The sequence below is a fragment of the Cetorhinus maximus genome, chromosome 1 (assembly GCF_964194155.1).
Source record: "Cetorhinus maximus chromosome 1, sCetMax3.hap1.1, whole genome shotgun sequence".
Lineage (NCBI taxonomy): Eukaryota > Metazoa > Chordata > Chondrichthyes > Lamniformes > Cetorhinidae > Cetorhinus > Cetorhinus maximus.
Window position 1 is genome coordinate 41,877,439 of NC_135879.1, and position 17,271 is coordinate 41,894,709.

The following is a 17,271-nucleotide window of genomic DNA, read 5'->3' on the forward strand; positions in this document are numbered from 1 at the left end:
GACATGACAGCAGAGTCAGCAATCTGCCTCCAATGCCACTGTCAGCGAGGTGGGTGGAGAGAACCAAGACACAGCACTTGCAAACGTAAGATCTTGGATATCGTGGGGATAATGTAAGGTGATTTGCAACCCACTTTGCGCACATGGCTTTGAAACGATTACCATTGTACTGTGGATCATTATCCGATACGATCTCCTCCGGGAAATCAAAAAGACTGAAAATTGCACTCATTGTGTTTGCTACTGATGTGCTTGATGTATCCCTCAGTTGACGAATGATAGGAAATTTGGAGAAGGTAATAAGAAGTCATCACCTCTAACAATGAAAAAGTCAGTACCTATTTTTGACCAAGGATGTGGTGGAACATCGTGATAATGGAGTGGCTCTTTGTGTTGACACAGCTGTTGCTCCTAATTGCACATCTTCACTGTTCATTCTATGTTATTATTGATCCTGGCCAATAAACTATTTCATATGCAAATCATTTTGATCTTTCAATGCCTATATGACCTAGATGTAATTGGGTGAGGATATTTTGACAGTGTTTCTTCGTATCAGTACCTTTCTGCCCTTGAAAATGATCCCATTTGAAATGCCTAATTTGTCACAGTATGGCCAAAAGGTTCTGAGGTCTGTGGGAACCTCTTGTATTGTCTCTGACCATCGTATTATGTTGAGCTGTCATAATGCCTTGAGGACAGGATCACTGGAAGTCTCTCTGTGGAGCACTTTGCCTTTTTTCTATCCAAATTGCATTAGGTCAACATTGTACACATCTTATTGTTCTACATCAACTCCGTGAACTTGGAAAGCCATTGGTATATCTTCTGTCCTCTTGGGGTTGGGTAACATGCTCAATTTGTTAGGCCTATCTGGGTGTTTCTGTTGCAGGTCTTGAATAGGCTCAATAGAGTCACGCTTGCCTTGACCATCTAGCATTGGTGCTTTACTGATCTTGTGAATCATCATGATTTGGCGATCACTACATGCTGCCAATCCTGCTACCACTGGTCCATTGGTGTCGACAACATAGAAGATTTTTGGTGACCATGAAAAACTTCCATATCTGCACTTCAACGTCAATACTCCCATGCAGCAGATTGGTGAACTGTTATATGCAGTGAGTCTAGCTCTTGTTGGCTGTAACATAGATTCTACTTTGCCAGGTACATGTCTTTGAGTATCCACAGTGGTAAAATGTTGACACTTGCCACAGTATCTATCTTCAGGTGTAGTTTGTGCTTGCCACTTTTGTTAGGACATAATTTGACTGTGATGAAAGCTTCCAGTTGTGTGATAATATCCATATTCTGTGTGACTTTCACTGTATGGAAAGTTTGTTCACTTTTGAGCTTGAGTTTGCCTCTTTCAATGTTTTCTTTGCTGTCTGTGTCTCTGCCTACCTCATGGACATGCCTGTGCCTGAAATGGTATTTGGTGAACTCTTTTTTTACTCTTGCCCCTAAGCAGTGTCTGTTTTTTTTTAACTGTAGCTCACTGTGGCTTCTGAAATTTTCTTTGCTGCCATAATCTTTACACAATCTTGCCCTGTGTCCTTTTAGACCATGCATCTTCAGGCATCCCTGAATGCAGGGCAATTACATGGCTGATGCATGAGATCACACTTGCCCTGTCTATATGCCTTGGCTACCTCACCTATGGTTATTGCTGTTCCAAGCACTTCTACATATTGTCTGTTCGCAATTATAGTTTTTGCCATCTTTGAACAGATTGTCAATATCATATCCTTTTTCCTTATCAAGCAGATCCTTTTAGAATGCCTCTGTTGGAGTTGATGAGATTAGCAACTCTATGGGCAGAATCTTCCATTCTGAAATTTAAGTTCGGTGGCAGCTGCAGAAGTCGGAGTGATTTCCGCTGGGAGATGGGACGGCTGACCACGCGCGATCTTGCATCGTTCAGCTCATTACTGATGCATCTGTGCAGAACATGGCGAATCACGTGGCAGGGGTGGACAAGAAGTCATCGTCCCCACCGTTACCTTATGGGATAGAGGTCTGGGCACCATATTTAAAGGACACCATATTTAAAGGGCACCCAGACAACCATTCACTCACTGCAGGCCAGCAGCTTTAGTCTAGCTGTCCTTAATGTCCCAGAGAGGACAACAACATGCGGCCCCACAGTTCAGCGAAGCTTCCCTGGAGACTCTCCTCCAAGCTGCCTAGGAAAGACAGGAGGTGCTGTTTCCCCTGGATGGCAGCAGGAGGCCCTCCGATCTGACCACAGTGGCCTGGACCGAGGTTGCAGCAGAGGTTAGCGCCGATGGGGTCCACCAAAGAAACTCCTAGCAGTATCGGAAGAAGGTGAATGATGTGGTGCAATCCGCCAGGGTAAGACTCTCACTGCAAACTAACACTCATAAGGGCATCAGGCAGTCTAAGTGTCCAAGTGTAGAGGGGTGTCACACAGGAGTTGGAGTTGAAGCACTCACCAGCAGACTGGACATGTGTACTGAAGAGTGCCAGCCACTTCATGCTCTTAATAGTCTATCAGCTGCAGGACATCCTGCTTCTTAATCACTTACTGAGAGCTCAGCAGCTGCCATAGGCATACATGCTCCTGAACTGCTCATCCAATTATTGGGATGACAATCAATCCTGTTTTTCTACAAGACAAGAAGACAGCAGTGGTCCAAGACCGGAGGTGGAATTTCAGATATTAGAGTCCTCACCCGATGTGAGCAGCAGGCTGCAGAGATAGCTAGGGAGGAACAAGACAGTGCCTGTGCTGAAGGCAAAATAGGACAGCCCCAGGAAGCCAGTGAAGATGCCTTCAGTCTGCAGTTGCCAGCTGCACCCACAGAGTGAGACATTGCTTTAATTAAGGAGCATGCTCAGTCAATCACTAAATCTCTTTCTCTATTCCAGGTGTCAGCAAGAAAAGAGGGAGGCCAACAAGGAAGACCAGCCACTGAACCAGTCCCAAACCCACTCTAAGGATGTAGCCTCAGAAGCCTCAGAGGATGCACCATCACGGCATTCAACAGCACCCTCTACCAGCACAGATGCAGTCACCTGGATGGGTGCATGTTCCAGAGTATTCTCAGGGTCACAATCTGGTGAGCACATCACAGATACAGGTCCACAGCTGGTGGAGGAAGTGACAACCAAGGTCTCTGAAACTCAGACTCGAGGACTGCTGGAGACCAGGCCCCTGCTCAGCCCCAGGCAGATGACAAGCCTCTGGACTCAGCCCGGAGAGACCTGCTGGACATGCAGAAACAGGCAGGGGGACATCGGGCAGAGGCCATGCGTAGACTGGACCGAAGGCTGAAGGAGTGCATCCATGTTCTGTCTGCTGTCGTGGCTCCAGCATGGGCGTGCTTGGCTGCCTCCATAGAAAGGCAGTGGCCACCTTGGATATCAGGTCCAGTAGAACGCACAGTGGCTACCCAATATGCTTTCAGACTGTATTCCGTTGCTCGAGCCATGGATGCAGTGCAGCAGTGGCTAGGTGAGGGGGAGACAAGGCACCTTGAGCAGGTGCCCCTACTCCTCAACCAGTCAGGGAGGTGCGATTCGGCTTCCACAAGGAGGAGATGTGCCAGCCAAGCACCCCGGGGGCTTCATCCCAGGACACTGGGATGAAGCCAAGCTGAATACAGAAGGTTCAGAGGAGAGATGAAGAAGCAAATAAGAGAAGCAGAGAGAGATTATGAAAAGAGACTAGCAGCTAGCATAAAAGGGAATCCAAAAGTCTTCTCTAGGCATATAAATAGTAAAATGGTGGTAAAAGGCAGAGTGGGGCCTATCAGGGACTAAAAAGAGGATTTACACATGGAGGCAGAGATCATAGCTGAGGTATTAAATGAATACTTTGCACCTCTCTTTATGATGGAAGAAGATGCCACCCAAGCCATGGTAAAAGATAAGGCAATTCAGACACGAGATAGATTTAAAATTGAAAAGGAAGAGGTATTGGATAGGTTAAGTGTACTTAAAGTGATAAGGCACTGAGACTGGATGAGATGTGCCCAAGGATACTGAGGGGAGTGAAAGTCGGAATTAAAGAAGCACTGGCCATAATTTTTCAGCCTTCCTTAGACCCAGGGGTGGTCCCAGATGACTGGAGGATTGCAACCATTACACCATTGTTCAAAAAAGGATGTCAAGATAAAACCAGCATCTTTAACTTTAGTGGTGGGGACACTTTTAGAAGCAATAATCCGGGAGAAAATTAATAGTCACATGGACAATGCAGGTTAGCTAAGGAAAGCCTGCATGGGTTTCTTAAGGGAAAATCATGTTTAACTAACTTGCTGGAGTGTTTTTGAACAGGTAACAGGGAGGGTTGATGAAGGAAATGCTGTTGATGTTGTGTATATGGAACTTTCAAAAAGCATTTGATATAGTGCTGCACACAAGACCTATGACCAAAGTTAAAGCTCATGGAATAAAAGGGTTGGTAGCAACATGGATATGGAATTGGCTGAGTGACAGGGAACAGACAGTAGTGGTTAATGGATGTTTTTCATGCTGGAGGAAGGTTTGTAGTGGAGTTCTCCTTGCTTTACCTTATATACCTTGGTGTACAGGGCACAATTTCAAAGTTTGCGGATGATGCAAAACTTGGAAGCACAGTGAAATATGAGGAGGAAGGTATAGAATTTCAAAGGGATGTAGACAAGTTGATGGGATGGGTAGGCAGGTGGCAGATGAATTTCAACACAGAGAAGTGTGAAGTGATTCATTTTAGTAGGAAGAACATTGAGAGACAATATAAAATAAAAGGTATGACTCTAAAAAGGGGTGCAGGAGCAAGGGGACCTTGGTATATATGTAAATAAATCATTGAAGGTAGTAGGATAGGTTGAAGAGAAATTAATAATGCTTACAGTACCCTGGGCTTTATTAATATGGACGTAGTGTACAAGAGCAAGTACATTACGTTGAATTTGTATAAGTGAGTAGTTCGGCCTCAGCTAGAATATTGCGTGCAGTTCTAGACACCGCACTTTAGGCATTTTGTGAAGGCATTAGAGAGGATGCCGGAAAGATTCACAAGAATGCTTCCAGGGACGAGGAGCTTCAGTATGAACATAGACTAGAGAAGTTATGACTATTCTCCTTCAGGAAAAAAGGCAGAGAGGAGATTTGATAGCGGTATTCAAAATCATGAGGAGTCTGGACAGAGTAGATAGGTGTTGTAACATTCCTTTAAGGGATAGCTGCATGACTTCACTAGAAGGGAAATGTGTCATGCGATCAGTTTTAGTTTCACTTTTGCATGTGAGCAGAGGACACACAGCTCTGCTGTTGATGTCTTCAAGCTTTCCGCTTATGTATAAATGTTTCTATGTTCTTAGTCTAAATAAATGAAACCAAAATATGTTCACCCAATCCCTTATGAGTGATTGGTGCAGTTATATCATTATAAAAGCATGACAATAGGGAGAAGCTGTTCCTATTCATGAAAGGATCAAGAACAAGAGGGCACAGGTTTAAAGTAACTAGTAAAATAAGCAAAAGTGGTATGAGGAGAAACTTTTTTATACAGCAGGCATTAAGGGTTTGCAATGCACTGCCTCAGTGTGTGGAGGCAGGTGCAACTGAAGCATTCAAAAGTGAATTAGACCGTATTCTAAAAATGAAGAATGTGCCTGGTTATGGGAAGAAGGTGGGGGAATGGTACTAGGTGAGTTGCTCATTCGGAAAGCCAGTGCAGACATGATGGGTCAAATGGCCTCCTTCTGTGCCATAATAGTTCTGTGATTCTGTGACTCCAATGGTGCACTGCTGCTCCGCCTCCTCTCTGCCAGTGACCCCATCACTTCCAGCAGGTCAGGCTGATGAGGTTAGACTTGCACCTGGGCAGGAGACCCTTAGCAGGCTGTGGCCCTCTAGGCTTTGAGCCACCAGAGGATGCCCGCCAAAGTCATCACAGTCAACAGGGCAGGGTAGCTCCATGACAGCTGTGGATCTCTGACTGCACCTACACATAGTAATAGGAAAAGAAAGATTGTTGGGAAATAGAGATAGTTTAAGTAAGTTATACTTATATATTTGCGGGCTTTAGGAATGAGTTTTAGCTTTAAAGTTTAAGTTTGATTTGTATTTCTGTATCTGTGCATTAAGAAAAGGTCAAGTTGAGTTTTACTTTCACTTTAAAGGGTGTCTGCATGTCTAATGAGAGTTTACGACTGTAAGAGAAGTTAAACAAACACAAGAGTAGAAGAACTGGGCTGTTGTCTAGCAACAGGGGTCCAGAGAGGCAGGTTCCTCCCATAGACACACATAGAAGAAACAAGAAACAGCAGTGTGGTTTGGAAATTGTTTGAGTTCGGTTAGTTTTGAAGACAGGCAGAAGCAGCCTAGAAGGGGCAGATAGCCAGTTCTAAGCTAAAATTGTTTGAAAGTAGCTGCCAGAGAGAGACTGGAGCAAAAGGGACAAATAGCCAGTCCCAGCTAAAGACAAAAGTCCCCAAGAAACCAGGGGAGTGGAACAGAAGAAAGTCCCAAGAAGACTTTCTAGTCAAAGGAAGGACATGAACCTAGAAAAGGTCCTGTTAATGAAGTTAAGAGTCAGGGGCAGAGAAAGGCTCCAAGGTTCAAGCTTAAAGCTCCAAGCTGCAAGAAGCAGAGTCAAAGCGATATAAAGGTTTGTGAGAAGTTGGAAGGTCCAAAGAGGCAACTGAAGGTCTGTAACTCCTTGCTATGGGCATGTGAAGCAGCAGTGTACTATTGACAGCAAAGTCAGTGAAAGAGAGTGCGTGGAAGACAGCTTGAATGCATGTGCTGACCCAGGAGAGAGGAACATCGGAAGGAGAGTTTGAAACCCTGGAGGTGAACCCTTATAGAAAGCATCTGAGAGAAAGCGTCAGTTTGGGAGAAGATTCCAAAGCGAGTTCTTGGAGAGTGGAGATTGGAAACCCTCGTGTGAAAGACGGAGTTCAGTGAGACTGGTTGGCTCATGGTGTGACAAGTGTCTGCAGGGAGTTGAGGAGAGATCCATAGCATCTGTCTGGGGTGACACCTGTCACTTGGTTTCAGAGTGTGGTGTGTCTGACCACGGGTTGCTAATTGGCTTACATGGACTGTACTTACTGTGAACATTAGAGTATAAGATAGCTTTTGTAACTTGTGTTATCCCTACAAATCTGCATATATCTGTAAAAGTGGATGAAGGAGTATTGTCATATAGTTCATCTTTTCTTGTTTAATAAATGTTTTATGTTTTTCTTAAAAGTACATTAGTTGACACTGGTGACTCTGTTCAGGAGCCCCTGTCCACATATCTAAACAAACAAATAAGAGTTAGGATCCATATAGCTGAGTTCCACCCTGGGATCAGGTTTGTCCAGTGGTAACCTCAGCTGGGGATCATAACAAGATAAAGAACCATTAAGGGCACAAAGCTGGCAGAGGTGTATAATCACTGTAAATATCAATCACAATGGTAAATAGATGTCTAATCGCACCATGTTTACGCTTGTTGTATTCTCATCATGCTGCTAGTTGCTGAAATGATCCCGTGCATCATGCTGCTCTGGCTGTTGCTGTCCTTGGCCCTGGGCCAGCCTGTGCCAGTTCCTCCTCAGTTGCACCACCTAGCAAAATGGCATGGTTGCCTTCAGACATCATTGGGAATCCCTGAGGTGCTTTGTGAACACATTGTAGTGACCCATGTAGTCATCACATTGTTTGAAACATCCCCTCCATCCTGATCAATTCAGCCAATGGGAAGGCCTGTAACTAGCATTGGTCTACCCCTGGCATGACCAATGCCCGCTTGAACAGCCTGCCTCTCGTGTCCCAGATGTCTGGCACTATCCCTCCCCGGACAGTCTGCACTATCCCTCCCCAGGCAGTCTACACTATCCCTTCCACCTTTCGCCACCCCACGCTCCACCCTTCCTCATTAAGCTTGCCTCCTTTCCTCCCTACTTTGGTCATCCTGCACTGCTACTACCCAGTCTGAAGAATGGGCTGGAATTTATAGGTGCTCCCCAAAGAGAGCAATACAGCGGTAACTCACCATTAATCATAGAAGGAGCCATGGATGCCAGGTGCATGTCACTTGCATACAGTCATAAAAATGAACGTTCTAATTTCTTTAAAGTCCAGAGAACAGAATTCCTACAGTTCATCCCGCTGTCAGGAAACTGATTTCTGGCCTCATGCCAAATTAAGTTCGCCAAGGCTGCCAAGCTTCCTGATGCTGGCAGGACCGGAAGATTCAACATTATGATCCTCTCAGAGAATTCTGTGCCTGAGAAATCATAATCTTTGCCTTTGCCTCAAAACCTGCCATCAAACTGGTCAATAGTTTCTTTGAGCCATTGCCTAAAAGCCAATTTGAGTTGATGGATTCTAAAGTTGACCTTGACTCTTAGCTGATCTTCCAGCATTGTCCAGAGTTTAGATGGGTCTTTCAGGTCTGCTTTTGACAGTCCAGAGTGTTGATGCAATGGAGACCTTCATTGCCAATCGATAGCTTTATTTTTACAACTTGCTTGTTGGATTCTGCAAATTCTAAACAAAAACTCCATATGCTGTTGAATTAGTTGGAATTCATAAAGGGCATTCTCAACCTTCCAATTCATAGTACGATATTTTGTTATCATGGCTTCAAAATTTCTTGCTCCTAAGAATTCGCTTTCCAAGGGTTTTCCCTTTAAAATTCTTTTCTTTTAACGACTTCTCTTCAAGGAAAATAATGCAGGTCTACTGCATCTGTCGACTTCTGCCATTCCTTGAGCTCTGTGTCTGCAAAGCGGGCTTTTCAGCATCTGTGTGGGGAAATTCCACCCACCAAGATCTTTTTGGTGCGAAAACTCATGATGCATAATGGGTTTGCAGTCTTGCAGCCCTGATTTGGATCGACATTTTAGAGTCCGATTCCACCAGAGCACTATTTTTCTTGTCAACTACCATTCCACTAAAATTCCCCTTTTAGTTACTCTCTTAGTGTTCCGATTCTCAAGGGTGACTTTTGAATCCGATCCTAAATCTTGCTGCTGCTGCTCCTTCCGGCCATTTTCAGTGTTGTCCCAGGCCTTTCTCGCCTCTCCCATTATCCACAATGCCACACTTACAATTGCTGTCACTATTTCGAACACCACTGCTAACACATTATGTACATCTACATCACTGCTACCAAGTTATATTACTGCTCTTAACACAATGTACCAAACAATGTAATAATGATTAGTAAACTAAATGAAGGGTTCTTTATTTAAGAATAAGAAGATTCACAAGAGTCATTCTATACACGTGCTACTTGCAGACCTGCTCCAAAAACAGCATCATGTTAGCTTGCATCACTTCCTGTGATGATATATACTTAACTATTTCCATATTCAGGAGTATGTTAAAGCATTATCGCAACAGCAACTCTGGCTGATTCCGCTCTCTCCAACCTAAGAGTCACAAGACAGTCATCAGGAGCAGGATACCTGGTTAATTTGCCCTCTTTCTCTGCATGAGGGGTCCCTGATGTCCAACGCTAGGGCCCTTACTGCCCATCCTGGCTGGGATTAGGTAACAGCACTGGCTGGGGATGGAATCTGAGCCTTTCCTGTTCTGTGTGCATGCCAGGCTCAGTACCACAATGGACAAAATCGACCAACTCTACACAGACCTGGAGTCTTTCCCTCACCCAATGCTGTCTGACTGGGAGATCTGACAATACTAATTCTCAACAGGTTAGCGCACTGTTACCTGAACATTGAACTCCAGCATCCTCGCTGTGCCGACAGTTATTCTGGCCCCAGGGTCTCGCAACACATTGATCGAGACTTGACTCACTCCCGTCACAGAGCACATCATCTAACCAGATTGGGCCAATGCCTCGTCCAAAGGATGCTCCAGTGGTCGCCTGGATTGCACTCCCACAGTTGAGCTGCTGACACACCACCTGTGCATCGTATAGGTCCCAGTAATCACTGCAAACCGTCCCCCAAGTAGAGTTGTGAAAAATCTCCACTCTCCCATTACAGTTATTGGCTCCATCTTCCAGTCTCACCAATCCTGCTCCTGGAAGAGAACAAACACAAAAGGCTCATCATCTTCCACTCTCCAATTCCAATCATCATCTAGGTGTCATCCATGGCTTAACACCCGCACTCTCAACTCTGGGTCAGGAGGTCACAGCCTCAAGTCCAGGGGTTCCCAAACTATGGCTCATGACCCTGGTGGGGTCGCAGGGCAAGCGAGAAGAGGGGAGGGGAGGGAAAGAATTTTGAATAGGCAGTATCAGCACCTGCCATGAGCAAGCCGAATTATTCTTCTCTGGCCCCTGGTTTGCTGGGAGGGATGGGAGAGTAACTCCAAGTGAGCTGACGCATGGCAGAGTCACATCGAACAACGGAAATCCAAATTGGATTGGTCAGTGAGTGGGGGAGGAAGTCATGCTGCAATTGTAGGGTTGGGGAGAGGGTGGGGACAGTGAGGTGCCCCTATGCAGAAAGTTCCAGAACTCCTCACTGGCATGGTGTTTCTTTAATCTGGAGCTGAATAGGCTGAGAGTCATTTTGATAATTACAAGTGTGACGATCCCGTTAGGGACCATTAACATTTAAAGAAGAAATTCAAACATGCAGCAATTAACCGAACAGAACTACACCAAAAGTTTTCATGTTTTTAAACAAAACAAACTTTATTGTACATCAAAAAGACTTAAACAAAGTAAACACACTTAACATTAAAGCTTATAAACTCAGTTTGATTTTTTACCTAGCCGGAAATGTTCCTTTACCGTACAAAATCTTGAAGGTTCATTTTGTTCCCTTAGGGCCAACCAAAAGGTATGCTATAGCCCTCCCTAATTTACTTTAATTTTCCTTAGTATTCCAACAATCCCTCCCATGTAAGATTCTATGGGGGGGTCCATCCATGAACTTTTTGGCTACACAGCCCTCCACCTTTTCCTTTACCGACCTCATGACTGTGGGTGCTTTAGATCCTTATTCGAGTTGCTGGCAGGTATTCAACTGTCTTCCCAAAGCTTTCTAAAGTAACTCTACTAGCTGCTTTCTGCCACAAGGCTCTGTGAGCGCCACTGTATAATTCTTCAACTAGCTACAAGCTGGAGCAAATCTTCCAGCTGCCTTTCCGTGAAGAAACTAAACTGAACTGCCTGCTTCTATCAGCAAACACACACACATAAATTAACCAAAAGAACCTTTGAACCAAAGCTCCACCCTAAGTCATTATTTCTATAGCAACGTGACACACACAGCCTGGTCCCAGATAGAAATTCAAATTAATTACTTTTTAATTCCAAAGCTTTCCTTGATTCTGGCAAAACATATGAATAACTCATATTGCTAGCAAAGACAGGACAAAGCTCCTGAGACTTACTGACATCATTACAAAACTAAAACCAAGATCCCTGCTGCTTATGATCTTACCTTTCTGACCATTGATGGCCCCAGCCTTTTAAGTGTAATAAACTCCAAGCTTGTTTGAGTTGCATTTACTTCAGGCTTATCAGTTTCTCAATCAAATGCCCCATTTTCTAGTTAGAACTTTCATTCCTAAAACTAAAAGTTATGTTCTAAAACATATAAAACATGAACTAGTTTTTTTGCAAGACCAGCAACTTGCATCGAACACAATGGACAAATTTTTATGCAGGGCTTTACCTCCAGCATAGAAACATAGATAGAAACATAGAAACTAGGAGCAGGGATAGGGCATTCGGTCATTGGAGCTTGCTCTGCAATTCAATATGATCATGGCTGATCCTTTATCTCAGTGCCATACGCTAGCTCTCTCCCCATACCCCTTGATGCCTTTAGAGTCTAGAAATCTATCTATTTCCTTCTTAAATATATTCACTGATTTGGCCTCCGCAGCCTTCTGTAGTAGGGAATTCCACAGGTTCACCACCCTCTGAGTGAGTAACTTTCTCCTCATCACAGTCCTAAATGGCCTACCCCATATCCTGAGACTGTGACCCCTTGTTCTAGACACCCCAGCCAGAGGAAATATCATCTCTGCATCCAGTCTGTCCAGCCCTGTCAGCAATTTATAAGTTTCAATGAAATCTTTCTCATTCTTCTGAACTCCAGTGAATACAGGCCTCATCAACCCATTCTCTCATCATACGACAATCCTGCCATTGCAGGGATAGGTCTAATGAACCTTCACTGCACTCCCTCTTTTGCAAGTATATCCCTTCTTAGGTAAGGAGACCAAAACTGAACACAATATTGCAGGTGTGGTCTCACCAAGGCCCTGTACAACTGCAGTAAGATATCCTCGCTCCTATACTCAAGTCCCCTCACATTGAAGTCCAAAATACCACTTGCCTTCTTAACAGCTTGCTGCACCTGCAAGCTTGCTTTCAGTGATTTATGTACAAGAACAGCCAGTTCCCTCTGTATATCGACATTTCCCTATCTATCACTATTTAAATAATACTCTGTCATTCTGCTTTTCCTACCGAAGTAGATAACTTCATGCTTATCTACATTATACTGCATTGGCCATGTATTTGCCTACTCACTCAACCTGTCTAAATCGCCTTGAAGACTCTTAGTATCCTCCTCACCACTCACATTCCTACTAAGTTTCATGTCCGGAGTTGGGAATTGAAGAGCAGCGCAAGAGGAGTCGGGAGTTGAAAAGGAGCGGGAGAGGAGTCAGGAGTTGAATAGGAGTGCGAGAGGAGTCGGGAGTTGAAGAGAAGCGCGAGAGGAATCGGGAGTTGAAAAGGAGCACGAGAGGAGCCAGAAGTTGAAAAGGAGTGCGAGAGGAGTCGGGAGTTGAAGAGAAGCGCGAGAGGAGCCGGGAATTGAAAAGGAGCTGGGAAAATAGAGGTCACTGAGGGATTTCAGTGAGGAGGGAACGAGGTGATCCTTTGAATGCTGTGAGTACGGTCGGGTAAGTATTTACTACTTTCATCACTTATAGTTTTTAAGGTTTTATTTTGTGGTTCATCATTTGTAAGGGCTATATTCTACAACAATGAGGAGCAGGGAAGAAGGGCCCTAGAGTAGTTGATATTATTTGATATTAAGTATCTTCCAAAAGGTTTAATTTAATTTAATTTAAAGGGGTGAGTCATGGCAGGAGAGCTCAAAGCCATGGTTTGTCCTCCTGCTCTATGTGGGAAGCCGAGGAAATTTCCAGTACCCGGGGCCAGCATGTGTGCGGGAAGTGTCTCCAGCTGCAGCTCCTGGAAGCCTGGGTTTTGGAGCTGGAGCGGTGGTTGGGGACACTGTGGAGCATCCGCGAGGCGGAGAGTATTGTGGATAGCACGTATAGAGAGGTGGTCACACCACAGGCTAAGAGTCCACAGGCAGGAAGGGAATGGGTGACCACCAGGCAGAGCAGGAGGACTAGGCAGGCAGTGCAGGAATCTCCTGTGGCTATTCCCCTGCAAAACAGATATACTGCTTAAGATACTGTTGGGGGGAATGGTCTCTCAGAGGAAAGCAGCAACAGCCAAATTCATTGCACCATGGTTGGCTCTGCTGCACAGGGGAGGAGTAAAAAGTGTGGGAATGCAATAGTTATAGGGGATTCAACTGTAAGGGGAATAGATAGGCATTTCTGTGGCCGCAAATGAGACTCCAGGATGGTATGTTGACTCCAGGATGGTATGGTATGTTGCCTCCCTGGTGCTAGGGTCAAGGATGTCTCAGAGCGGCTACAGGACATTCTGAAGGGGGAGTGTGAACAGCCAGTGGTCATGGTACACATTGGTACAAAGGACATAGGTAAAAAAAAAGGATGAGGTCCTAAAAGCAGAATATAGGGAGTTAAGAAGTAAGTTGAAAAGTAGGGCCTCAAAAGTAGTAATCTCAGGACTACTACCATTGCCACATGCTAGTCAGATTAGAAATAGCAGGATATATCAGATGAATACGTGGCTGAAGAGATGGTGTAAGGGGGAGGGTTTCAGATTCCTGAGACATTGGGACCGGTTCTGGGGGAGGTGGAACCAGTACAAACTGGACGGGTTACACCTGGGCAGGTCCGGGACTGATGTCCTAGGGGGAATATTTGCTAGAGTGGGTGGATAGAGTTTAAGCTAAAGTGGCAGGGGGATGGGAACCTATGCAAGGAGTCAGAGGAGGGGGAATCGAGGACAAGAACAAAAGACAGAAAGGGGAATAAGTAAAGTGATAGGCAGAGAAATCAAGGGCAAGAATTAAATAGGGCCTCAGTGGGAACGGGACAAGCAATGTTAAAAAGACAAGCCTTAAGGCTTTGTGCCTTAACATGAGGAGCATTCGCAATAAAGTGGATGAATTAACCGTGCAAATAGATGTAAACAGGTATAATATTGTCGGGATTATGGAGACATGGCTGCAAGGTAACCAGGGATGGGAACTGAACATCCAGGGGGATTCAGTATTTAGGAAGGACAAACAAAAAGGAAAAGGCGGTGGAGTTACATTGCTGGTTAAAGAGGAAATTAACACAATAGTGAGGAAAGATATTAGCTCCGATGATGTAGAATCTGTATGGGTAGAGCTGAGAAACACTAAGGGGCAAAAAAACATTAGTGGGGGTTGTACATAGACCCCCAAACTATAGTGGTGATGTTGGAATGGCATTAAACAGGAAATTAGAGATGCATTCAATAAAGGAACATCTGTAATTATAGGTGACTTTAATCTGCATATAGATTTGGCAAATCAAATTAGTAACAATACCGTAGAGGAGGAATCCCTGGAGTGTATACAGGATGGTTTTTCTGGACCAATATGTTGAGGAACCAACTAGAGAACAGGCCGTCCTAGACTGGGTATTATGTAATGAGAAAGGAATAATTGGCAATCTAGTTGTGTGAGGCCCCTTGGGGATAAGGTAGATGAATTAACAGCACAAATAGAGGTAAATGGGTATGATATGATTGAGACTACGGTGACATGGCTATAGGGTGACCAGGGCTGGGAACTGAATATCCAAGGGTACTCGATATTTAGGAAGGACAGGCAAAAAGGAACAGGAGGTGGCGTGGTGTTGTTAGTTAAAGATGAAATCAGTGCAATAGTGAGAGAGGATAGTGGATCAGAAAATCTAGGTGTAGAATCAGTCTGGGTGGAGCTAAGAAGAAACAAGCAGTGGAAAACATTAGTGGGAGTTGTCTATTGGCCTCCAAACAGTAGCAGTAAGGTGGGGCTAGAATTAAACAGGAAATTAGAGATGCATGTAACACGGGTGCTACAGTAATCATGGGTGACTTTAATCTACATTTGGACTGGGCAAACCAAATTAGCAATAATACTGTGACAGATGAATTCCTGGAGTGTGTACGAGATGGTTTTCTAGAACAATACGTCGAGGAACAAATTAGGGAACAGAACAAAAACAGAATTACCTGGAAAAACTCAGCAGGTCTGGCAGCATCGGCAGAGAAGAAAAGAGTTGACGTTTCGAGTCCTCATGACCCTTCAACAGAACTGAGTAAAATTAGGAGAGGGGTGAAATATAAGCTGGTTTAAGGTGAGGGGGGCGGTGGTTGTAGGGACAAGCAAGCAGTGATAGGAGCAGATAATCAAAAGATGTCACAGACAAAAGGAACAAAGAGGTGTTAAAGGTGGTGATATTATCTAAGAGAATGTGCTAATTAAGAATAGATGGCAGGACACTCAAGGTACAGCTCTAGTGGGGGTGGGGTGGAAAGACTGACAGGGCATTACAGGTATAGATTTAAAAATAATGGAAATAGGTGGGAAAAGAAAAATCTATATAAATTATTGAAAAAAACAAAAGGGAGGGGGAAGAAACGGAAAGGGGGTGGGGATGGACGAGGGAGTTCAAGATCTAAAGTTGTTGAATTCAATATTCAGTCCAGAAGGCTGTAAAGTGCCTAGTCGGAAGATGAGGTGCTGTTCCTCCAGTTTGCACTGGGTTTCACTGGAACAATGCAGCAAGCCAAGGACAGGCATGTGGGCAAGAGAGCAGGGTGGAGTGTTAAAATGGCAAGCGACAGGGAGGTTTGGGTCTTTCTTGCGGACAGACCGCAGGTGTTCTGCAAAGCGGTCGCCCAGTTTACGTTTGGTCTCTCCAATGTAGAGGAGAACGCATTGGGAGCAACGAATGCAGTAGACTAAGTTAGGGGAAATGCAAGTGAAATGCTGCTTCACTTGAAAGGAGTGTTTGGGCCCTTGGACGGTGAGGAGAGAGGAAGTGAAGGGGCAGGTGTTGCATCTTCTGCGTGGGCATGGGGAGGTGCCATAGGTGTGGGTTGAGGAGTAGGGGGTGATGGAGGAGTGGACCAGGGTGTCACGGAGGGAACGATCCCTACGGAATGCCGCCAGGGAGGGTGAAGGGAAGATGTGTTTGGTGGTGGCATCATGCTGGAGTTGGCGGAAATGGCGGAGGATGATCCTTTGAATGCGGAGGCTGGTGGGGTGATAAGTGAGGACAAGGGGGACCCTATCATGTTTCTCGGAGGGAGGAGAAGGCGTGAGGGTGGATGCACAGGAGATGGGCCGGACATGGTTGAGGGCCCTGTCAACGACTGTGGGTGGAAAACCTCGGTTAAGGAAGAAGGAGGACATGTCAGAGGAACTGTTTTTGAAGGTAGCATCATCAGAACAGATGCGACGGAGGCGAAGGAACTGAGAGAATGGGATGGAGTCCTTACAGGAAGCGGGATGTGAGGAGCTGTAGTCAAGGTAGCTGTGGGAGTCGGTAAGCTTGTAATGAATATTGGTGGACAGTCTATCACCAGACATTGAGACAGAGGTCAAGGAAGGGAAGGGAAGTGTCAGAGATGGACCATGTGAGAATGATGGAGGGGTGGAGATTGGAAGCAAAATTAATAAATTTTTCCAGGTCCCGACGAGAGCATGAAGCAGCACCGAAGTAATCATCGATGTACCGGAGAAAGAGCTGTGGGAGGGGGCCGGAGTAGGACTGGAACAAGGAATGTTCCACATACCCCATAAAGAGACAGGCATAGCTGGGGCCCATGCGGGTACCCATAGCCACACCTTTTATTTGGAGGAAGTGAGAGGAGTTAAAGGAGAAATTGTTCAGTGTGAGAACAAGTTCAGCCAGACGGAGGAGAGTAGTGGTGGATGGGGATTGTTCGGGCCTCTGTTCAAGGAAGAAGCTAAGGGCCCTCAGACCATCCTGGTGGGGGATGGAGGTGTAGCGGGATTGGACATCCATGGTGAAGAGGAAGCGGTTGGGGCCAGGGAACTGGAAATTGTTGATGTGACGTAAGGTGTCAGAGGAATCACGTATGTAGGTGGGAAGGGACTGGACAAGGGGAGAGAGAAGGGAGTCAAGATAATGAGAAATGAGTTCCGTGGGGCAGGAACAGGCTGACACGATCAG

At 45.2% G+C, this 17,271-nt stretch overlaps 1 protein-coding gene across 1 annotated transcript in view; it reads right to left on the reverse strand.

Annotated features, from left to right (window-relative positions):
- The window catches only part of LOC144667574 (scavenger receptor cysteine-rich domain-containing protein DMBT1-like), a 192,173-nt gene that overhangs the window by 93,978 nt on the left and 80,924 nt on the right, over positions 1–17,271 (reverse strand). Inside the window, exon 2 of the mRNA XM_078541169.1 lies at positions 9,685–9,999. Within this exon, the coding sequence (XP_078397295.1) occupies positions 9,685–9,999 (315 nt within the window). The remainder of the gene's footprint in view (positions 1–9,684; positions 10,000–17,271) is intronic.